Genomic DNA, 10,039 nt, shown 5'->3' with positions numbered 1-10,039 from the left:
GGGGGAGGAAGGGGAGTTTGCTACAAAGACTTACCTGGAGACCACTCAGACTGACTTATGATTATTGAATGTGTGGTGAGGAAAACATCACCAGCTCCTCATTTATTTAAAACAATATGACACATGGGTCATCTGCACAAAGTGAAGGTTGAGCCAAACTCGCACTTGTGAACAGCATGAAGTGGAGGTTGCACAGCATCCAAAAACGAAGCCTGTTATGAGTTCAGGTTAAAAAAGAGAGGGGATGGGTACATCTCCAGTATACACAGGGCCACACTGCCTGTATCAAGGTAAGGACAGGGGTTGCGGCACTTCAGCACAACTAGGCATGCAGTGCTTAAACAGGTACGTTTTCTGCTTCAGAGAAGGAAATCCCAGTAGAAACTCAAAAGTACCAGATTACAATAGTATATATGATGTCAAGCTTGAAACAGTAACGAAAACTATTTCCAAATTAAACAAAAAAGAAAAAAATTGATTATACAAAGAAGGAACCAAAAGCTAAAGACCTGAAATGAGCAGAGCCCAACCACACAGCCATCCCCATAATTTCTTCCAGTTGCCACTTCCTGCTTGTAAGCTGTACTTGCTCATATATGAATAATGTTGTGAGTAGAAATCAGCACCTTCTCATCACCATGAAAAGCAGGCATGTGGAGTTTTCAGAGACACCTTCCCAATGTGGGCAGGGGGAAAGAGAAGCATACAGGGCTGGAAACACTGAAAGAGCATTACAAGTGAAGGCAAAATAAATTAGAGAATCCAGCTGTACTCCCGACCAGCCATAATCCCATGCCAGCATCAGTGGTACAGTAGTTCAGAGTGGACAGCATTACCTACTATTAATATATAGGCAGGTACAAGATCAGATTACTTGAAACATCATGGTCACCAAGCAAACCTCAACTGAAGGACAGTCTGAATACTGGTATGTGAAAACCAGGAAGACCAGTAAATCCAGAGATTCCTCTTCCAAGACTATTACATCTCCAAAACAAAACCTATTCAGATGCCAAACAACAACACACATGCTTAGACAAGAACAAAAGCACTTAAATAAAACCTTTCCTGATGAAGAAAACCAAATTATGCATCACCTGCAAATCACTTGGCCCAGAACTGCAGCTGCTTCACAGTAGCAGTAGATTTTACACTTTTTAACTACAGACTATGCTAAGGGTCCAATCCTACTCCTAGCATTGCTCACATCTCCCAGACATCAAGGCACAGAGGTCAGGACTGTGTTTGCAAACTAGCAGTATCAGTTTAGGAAGTACAGCAATCACATGCTGGTCTCAGGATATCTGGGGTAGGGTACATCCCCCACTCTGCCCCCAGCAAACCTCATTATGTGAAATAAACTGAGAAAATCAACACTGGGACTTACTTTAAGCTTTTTCTGAACAGCAGATCCTTTTTCTTTACACTCAGATCCACAAAGTAAGGAAGTATACCCTTAGTTAACTAAACCCTTACATCTTAGCCAACTAAAGGCAAAATAAAAGCCTGGATTAGCACACCCACTGCCCTCAAATGTGAGTGCCATCCCCTTTGTTTGGCACTGCCCCTTGCAGGCAGCTTGCCTGGTTTGGGTCTTAGGAACAGCCTTGTGAAGAGCTAACGTTGCCATCGTGTGGCAACCTTCAGAAACAAAACTGAACCAAGTGTAACCTCATAGCTTTAAGAAGACAAAGCAGCATAGATGGCATTAGCACTCGTGGATTGAAAGGAAGGTGGGCTACCATCGGTACAGAGCTACAGGTGGTTTCAGTTGCTAAGAGGAGCACCAGACGCTGCTCACATGGAATATGCTGTCAGAAAGACACAGCACAAGTACCAAAGACCAGTATATATTCTACTGTTGTCTTCTCCCCTTTCCTCCAAACTAAAACCCAGTGCTTTCACAGCACTTGACAGCAGACAAGTTTTCTTCTAAGGCACATAACACTTACTCTCCCTAACAGGGCCATCATTTTTAATGCTGCCCTCCCACAGTACACCCACTTCCACAGTGCAGTGCTAGAGCAGACACAACCTGCATCTATCTTTTGTACTGTTATAAGGCTCCTGTGGAGGAACTGCCAGGCAGCATCACAGGCTACAGCACACACTGTATCACGGAAATGTTCTGGATAACTCAGTGGCTGCCAAGCAGTACTAGTGGGAATGAAAACTGGATAAATTGATGAAGTCACAACCAGTTACCCTTTGGAAGCAAGTACCTTTAAAAAACCACCAAATAATGTAGAAACAGCACTTGTGAGCTCATTATGACTAAAGGCAGTTTGTCTACAGGCACTTGTACCAATATTCCCCATCTTATGTAACTGAGCTTAACAGTAGTACATAAAAAAAAACCCAAACAACCCTAAAGTACAAATCCTTCACCTTAAAGGACCTCCAGGTTGACAGACCTTTCAAGTTCCTTTCCAGTTAAGAGTTTCAGAGTACGTGGATTTAATCACTTTAAAATCCAATTTAAAATCAGGATCCCGATGCCTGAACATGGGGTTTAATCTCAAGTTGCATAATTTGATTCTTTTTCCTTAGTTGTTCTATCCATTCATATCAACCATGTTCATATCAACTCAATTTCCAAGGGCATAAAAATAGCTCAAGACAACATTATACGGTTTGAAGTGTTTCAGCATGCAGATGGCCAATGCTGGCTGAAATAAGCAGCACTAGCCATGTAACTACTTAAAAACACATGATTATATTATATATTTTATTATGTATTTGTTTTTAAAACTTATATTCTCCCTCCTCCATTTTATATTTCATTATAAAAATAATCTGCTTTTCCATTACCAGAGATCTCAAGACTTCCACTATTTCTTCACTCAAAATGAAGAACACATAACCCCTGGCAACAAACTGCACAGGGGAAAACACAGGAAAAGATGGATTATGGCATTAAGATATAGAAACATAGTGCAAAGCACTTCAGTGCCTCAAATGGATTGAGTAATTCTTAGGTCATGACCCCTTTTAGTTAATCTTGACCAAAAAGCAGGAATTATATGCTGCCTAACTGTAATTACTCAGCTCTTGACACAAACTCTTTATCTTTCAACCATTCTAAAAAACAAGCATGCTTAAACACAAGTCACCATAATAATTATTAACTACTAATTATTGTAGCTGTACTTACAGGACTACTGTGGTGTTAGACATCTGATGCAAGTATTCCAGGTCAGTACTTGAACAGTGGTGGAAGGCTTGGGTTTTTTTTAAACATGGGAGTCATTTAAAGCATTTGAACAGCAACATGTCAGTCTTTCAAACACTGACATACTTTGATTCTAACCAGAACACATACTTTCAGTTTATGGCTTATACAGAAAAAATGAGGGTAATCATTTCTCACCTTTTATACCCAAGGCTGTGCAAGTAATCCTGTACATTCCCAACTGTTTCCATAACAGGCTGCTTTAAAATGTCAGGATCTGGACAACTAACCGGGCATGCAAAGAGTTCAACTGGCACTAGGTATAGAGCAGTCAGCGCAGTCTGAATGGTGTCACAGAACATGACAAACATTTCTGCACACTCCTCGAAACCACCAGAACCCAACACTGGGACATTATTAATAAAGGAGACAGACAACAATTCTTGGTCAGATGCAAAAGTGAACTTATTAAAATTTAAAAACAGATGTTAAACCATTTGTTAATTTTAAAGAATCAGAAGACACAAAGTCATACACAACCAGAAGTTCATTTTTATTTCTGTGCCTTCTGCGCCTTCTCCTGCTTCTGTGCCTTCTGGGGCTTTGGCGCCTTTTCTGCCTTTGATGCCTTCTGTGGCTTTGGCGCCTTCTCTGGCTTCTTGCCCTTTTGAGAAGCCAACTTCTGGAGCTTCTTCATTTCATGCTTGATGATCCTGTTTCTCTGTAAAAAAAGAAAATGTTGACCATTAATCAGAATGAAACCAGCAACGACTCAAATATGCCTTAATTTAAATACTATGCTTTCAGATTCTGTCGTCACCCTTTGTTAACCAATTTTATTTATATTTTATAGTCACAACATCTACCATGTGTTACATTTAAAACGTCAAATTCCACCTAAAACTGTTCTGATAAATGGTTAACATCATTATGGCTGGTAACTTGGGCATCCCAGTATTTTATGTGTATAGAATGAAATACTATCACAGCAACTCATCGAGAGCATCTGATTTCATCAGCAGGTAATCCCTTCCTCAGCTATAACCAGGGGGACTGACACACAGATCACATAGGTTCAAGTGTGACCAAATACTGAAGGGAAGCCCACAGTAGCATGAAAAATTCAATGCATTCACATACTTTATGCCACTTCATAACCCAAACCAGCTATGACAGTAAGGCTCCCAATGTCTGCATCTGACTCTATATAATATAGTAAAAGCTACAAGCAATAAAATAGCAACACTCCAATACTTACCATTTTCTTTGCTTTCATAACCTTGTAGCGATCAAAGTCAGTCATTTTGGCTTTCTGTTTGAAAAGAATCAAGTCATTAAGCTCTGACATACTCATATACAAGTAGTACAACTCTGTTTCAAAACATTCCACAAGTAACCCTGACCATTTCCAATTAGGCTTAGCTGCACATCTGGAACTAGTTCACTGTTTAAGGCCTTTGCTGGGAAGCAATGGTGCAGGAAGAAAGGCGGTTATAGAAATGACTTAACAAAACCATATCTGCCATTAAACTACAAAAGGCTGAAGCCAACAGGTAGCAACTTCAACACATCTATGCCTCATCTATCTTTAATCTTAGCCTGCAACTGCATATACACGTAGTTTATTAGATTTAAGCTGATTTTAGTAAGTATAAGCAGTACAATGTGTCTTATGCATCCAGTGAAAGACGTACCTTTTCTCGGGCTTCGATCTTCTTTGCCCATCTTGTCGCTGCCCATTTTTCATTTATATTCTCCTTCTCCCAGGCACGACGCACACACTTCTGACGAGCACTGCAATACAACAGCCACAAAATTGTATTCAAAGGCTTTATAAAAAGGTTCTCTCTGATGCTGCCCCATCAAATTCCATACATCACATTACTTCAGACACTTTAAGTCAATGCCACATACATCTCTGTGACCTAATGAATGTTTTGGCGTGCAAACGCTTTGCTAGGGCTCACAGATGATTCCAAAAGGCATACTGAGGTACTATTCTTAGCACTACTTCAGAATCAGAAAGGCAGCAATCCTTGATTTTAAATTAATTTATACAGTAACTAAGCTAAAAAGAACTCTTGCAATTCCAGTGCAGTTCTGTACACAGGGATTACATTTAATGTCTAAAGGTGATCCAGATAGTAGCAAAAGCAAAGATGCACACAGTATTTACTGCAACTGCTTTCCCCCACAACTATCTGCAAGTTACCTAGGCCAGCATGGTGTTTCCTTTGCTCCTGCACAGCAGCTATCAGCCAACACTGGTAATGCAAACTTAAATGCATTCAACTATAATACAGCCTGTCAAGTGCTTACTGTGCATACATTAATCCATTGACTTCATGTTGTACGAACCTTACAGATTTAGTAAGCATCAGATCAAATAATTCAGTCATCAAGTGACAGCACAGTTTGTTACAGAGGTCAAAAACTGCCAACAACTCACCTGTGTGGGAACTTGAGAACAAAGTCAGTCAGCTGCATGCACTTGAAGGGCATAGCCTGCCTCCTGACACCACTGCAGGGGCCATCAACCAGGGCCTGAAAAAAGAAAACACATATGAGGGCACACTGGACCAGCACTTTCCCTTCATGCTTGATTTAGACAGCAACTTCCTAATACTTTATGAATAGCACCTTGACAACAATGGTCCAAAATTACATCAAGCAAACAAAACTCGAGTTTAGTCTTATGTACACAACCCAAGCTTTACAAAAATAATTTTAAAGGCCTAATCTTTGGTTTTGGGGAAAAAACAAACACAACAAACTGAATGTAAAAAGAAAACCCCCCACAGAACTAAAATTACATATTTCACCTTTTTTTTCCCATTTTTCTTTAAGCATTACACAAGGAGAGTCCCCCAGCCCAAGCACTTGCTTTAAACACACATCAATGCCATTCCATTCATAAATATTACACTCCAACTGGCATCACTTGTCCACTTCTACTCCTAGGAAACATAGCAGAGAAGGGAATGTATCACTTTCCAGTGATAAAAGCTTGCTACTGGAAGATTCAAATAGAAAATGACTACTAAATTCCGTATTTTGTCAATTGCTTATTTCTTTGAAAACCCTATTTACAAGCTTAGTGTACAAGCTTCTATTAAGCCATAAAAATTACAGGTAGGGCACTCATGGCTTACCCTGTTTTGGTCAATAACATCCACAATGGCCACCAGCTTGCCAGCATGAGGCCCGAAGGAAATGAAGGCAACTCTGCCGATCTCGACGAAGCGTTTGAACACCTGGGAGCAACGAGAATTGGTCGCAGTTAGGTGAGAACAGACCGAAGACCCTCACAGCCTTTAAAGCAGCTTCCCAAGCTTCCGAACCGCACGAACCCCCTCCGCCCGAGCCGCGGGGCCCACGGTAACACTTCCACAGCTACTTTTAGATGACTCCGCTGGAGGCCGCGGGCAGGCAGAGGCGCGGGGCTGAAGCCCTGAGCCAGGCACCGTCCTGCGGACACGGCCCTGCCCGACCCGCACCCACACACGAGGCCCGGTCCCAGCCCAGCACGCGTGGGGCGGCCGCGGCCTTCCCCTCACGGAGGGTTGAATGCGTGAGCCCAGCCGCTCAGCCAGGCGCAGGGAGACACAGGGGCAGCGGGAAGGCACCGGAGGGAGAGGGGAAAGGCAGCGGGGAGCCCGCCGGGGCCGCGGAGCCCAGCGCCGGCCGCACGTACCATGATGGCCGCCCGCGAGCAGAAAAGGAGGAGCTGCTCCTGCAGCGCCCGGAAATCCACGCGGAGCCGCCACTGCGCGTGCGTCGGAGGAGCGTCACGGTGGCGTGCGTGCGTGCGTGCGTGCGTGCGTGCGTGCGTGCGTGCGTCTGTGCGTGCATGCGCGCTGGGGGTGGGTAAGGGAAGGGCTGCTGCTATCTTGCCGGGCCCGCGTGTGTTGCCGGTAAGGGGTGGTGTCGTTGAGGATGGCAGCGAGCTGCGGTTCTCCCGAGGTCCAGGGGAGGGAGGACAGCCTCGGTGCGCTTGGTTCCGCCTCACCGTCAGGCAGCGGCGCGGTGTCGTGGAGGATGGCGGAAACCTGTCTTGTGAGCTTGTGTTTGAGCTCAGGTAGAGAACAGCCCACGTGCTGCGACGCGCTCTGTTACAGTTGTCCTCATGTTCGAGACGGGACGTTTGTTTTAACGAGGGGATGAGGAGGAACAAGGCCCGGGCCGTGGGTGTTCGCTCGCACCACCGCGCAGAACCGGCCCCTCGTTTGGGAGTGTGGCCTGGCAGCACGCGGGGTACAACAGAGCAGATGCGGAATGGGGTGAATCCAGCGTTACCGGTGGGCTCCGTAGGTGGTGAGAAGTTGGTTTAGAAACAGCCGAAAGGGACGTTCGTTCTGTTCTTGGGCACGTTATCTCCGAGCTCGGGAGACAAGTGCAGGACAGGCAAGCACTCCGGGTGATACACTTGCTTCGTGGCCATCTAAGTGAACGTGCCTTGTGCCCAAAATGATTACTGAACTTAAAACTCAAGTAAAACCTCCCCGTAGTGGGTTACACCAGTCTACGTTGCTTACTGTTCTGTTCTCTTCACCCATCCCGGCAGTGCTGAATTACATCGCAGTACAAGTTGCTTTCTTCCACCAGTATTGGATATTGCTTTATGAGAAATTGTCATTTTTGCCCCCCCCCCCCCACCCCCACCCCATGGCCTTATGCAATTCATCTTTTATCTCATTCTTCTGGTGGATTAATTTCCTGCTGTTTTTCCATAGATGTGTTTTTTCCTGTTAGACAATCTCTATTCCCTATAGGGGAATGCCTATAGTTCCTTTTCCCAGTGCCCCACCGTTCTTTCTCTAATGCAGCTGCATCTCGATCAGTTGGCTCTGGTAACCGGGAATTGCTGCTCCTCTTTGGCACATAAGCTTTCAGCTCTGTATTCTGGCCCTGAATCTGAAAGAAACCCTAGAATGTGGTGGTGTCCCTAACTGAAAACAGTGTTTAAAAGTGGAAGCTTATGTGTTTGTCTGTGTTGTGTATATATGTTTAAAAAATAAATAAAAATCACAAGAGTGGCTTGGTTTTAATTCCTTGTTAAGAATATTGAATCTGGAGATAAAGAGCACTGTCTACTGTGCAGCATTTTGCAGCATCACTTTGGGAGCTTGCTCATTTCCACCCTCCAGTAAAGCATTTCAGAGATTTCCCACCTCTCCAGTAATAACAGTGTGTCTACCAGGATGACAACATTGATACCGGGGGAAATCATAAGGAAAAGTACACTTGGATTAACTTTTCACAAGTTAGTTTTATTAGTCTTCATATACAGGCAATAAAGTGTATGAAAAGACAACCTACAACTGTGCAGGCTCTCAATCACTGCTAATACACTGTCTTTCCCAGACCCTTGTTTGGTTCCAGCTGACAGGTCAAGGACCCCATGGCTGATGGGGTTCTGCCTTGCACCTCAGGGAGGGTTTAGCTCTGCATGTGAAGCCATGACCACCACCACTGCCCCAGCTTCCCTCCAAGAAGCAACCACTGCAGGGAGCCGAGTGCAGCCTAGCTTTCTGCTTGTCCAGGCATGAACTGCAGGTAAAGAGGAGGTGATTGGCAGGGGGAAGGCATTCCCTGTCTCCATCCACGTCCAAATGATTGTTAAATTTGTTCTGTAGCTGCCAATTTCAAGGAAGCACACTTCCAAGCATGTTCCATTTCTGTAAACCCATGACTGACTGGCCCTGCCATTCACAAAGCAAATGTTTTGTAAGGCAGGTACATATTCCAGAATACCATTTGGTAACTTAAAATATTTTAATGCTGTCATCCAACTGTTGGGATTTTTTACCCTTAACTGCAGTCCCAGATGCATCACACCCAAGATAAAGCTTTTATCTCATGCCATTATTCTGTAATGCCAATGAATTGTGAATTAAGCTTTTTGGTTTATCAGATGTAAGTTGGGTGCTATAGAGCATTTTATCACCTTGTGATACATTCTGCCTTATTTTATGTACTGCTACTCCAGTAAGACTGACAGGACATAGTGGTATACCGACACAGAAGGGACAAAACCCTCCCTGCTGATCCTCTTGAAAATCACTAACTTTCATTCTTTTTTCCATTTAAAAAGGTATTTAGTTCATTTCAAATCATCCATCAGCCTGTGAAACACAAAGCAAAATCCCAACCAAAGCTGAAAGAAAGTGATACAGAAGCAAAAAACAGAACATGAAAATATTAATGGCTAAAAATACTGGCCACTGTTCTCTCACAACCTAATCAATATGGGGAATAGATGAAGTCAGGATAGAAAACACGCTACATGCCACTGCAATTCATAATCCAGTGTTAACTTGACTTTGAGTGCATGCACTCTTGCATGCCACACAGCTGCAAGGAAACCTGTACTCAAGTGGCCTCACAAACTTTAGCTGATTAGCAGTATATGCTGAATATGGCAATTTCCCTTCTAGTTTTTACTTTCTCACACTGAAAAACTGCATTAAATGAGTAACCATCCCTTTACAGAGGAAAGATGTAAGCAGGGGAAACAACGCACAAATGGGAGCAATCCTGAGAAGATGGAAAGAGAGGAATGCAAACTGACTGGCAGTAGCTATTTGGAGGACATTTGGGGATGGAGCTCCATGGGGGTATTGAGTCTGGGCAAAAGGAGACAGTAGAAGGGGAGGAGGAAAGTGAAGCAGAGATGCTCTTTTCTCCTCTTGCAGGTCCTCAAAAGTACAACAGTCCCTTCTTCCTGCTAACTCCTTCAGCTGTATTACCGTTGCAGTTTCATAGATCATGTTATGGCAATATAAAGAGGAATTAACAGTGTACAAGGGGAAAAGAGGACAGATGACGTGGCAGGAGTCTGTTTTCAAGGGTTATTTCAGAACTAAG

General features: G+C 43.7%; 1 protein-coding gene across 1 annotated transcript; it reads right to left on the bottom strand.

Moving 5' to 3' along the window:
* Positions 1–3,701: 3,701 nt before the first annotated feature.
* Positions 3,702–6,949, bottom strand: RPL14 (ribosomal protein L14). The gene is made up of 6 exons (XM_061373167.1): positions 6,867–6,949; positions 6,325–6,426; positions 5,622–5,716; positions 4,867–4,966; positions 4,431–4,484; positions 3,702–3,893 (listed from the first exon to the last, which is right to left on the bottom strand). The coding sequence occupies exons 1-6, from the start codon at positions 6,867–6,869 to the stop codon at positions 3,726–3,728; spliced, it is 522 nt and encodes a 173-aa protein (XP_061229151.1). The 5' UTR covers positions 6,870–6,949; the 3' UTR covers positions 3,702–3,725.
* Positions 6,950–10,039: the final 3,090 nt, after the last annotated feature.

Source organism: Neopsephotus bourkii, unplaced genomic scaffold (assembly GCF_033783945.1).
Source record: "Neopsephotus bourkii isolate Nb327-2 ecotype Australia unplaced genomic scaffold, CSIRO-AGI_Nbou_v1 NB_1629, whole genome shotgun sequence".
Taxonomy (NCBI): domain Eukaryota; kingdom Metazoa; phylum Chordata; class Aves; order Psittaciformes; family Psittacidae; genus Neopsephotus; species Neopsephotus bourkii.
This window is presented reverse-complemented; position numbering and strand designations above follow the sequence as displayed.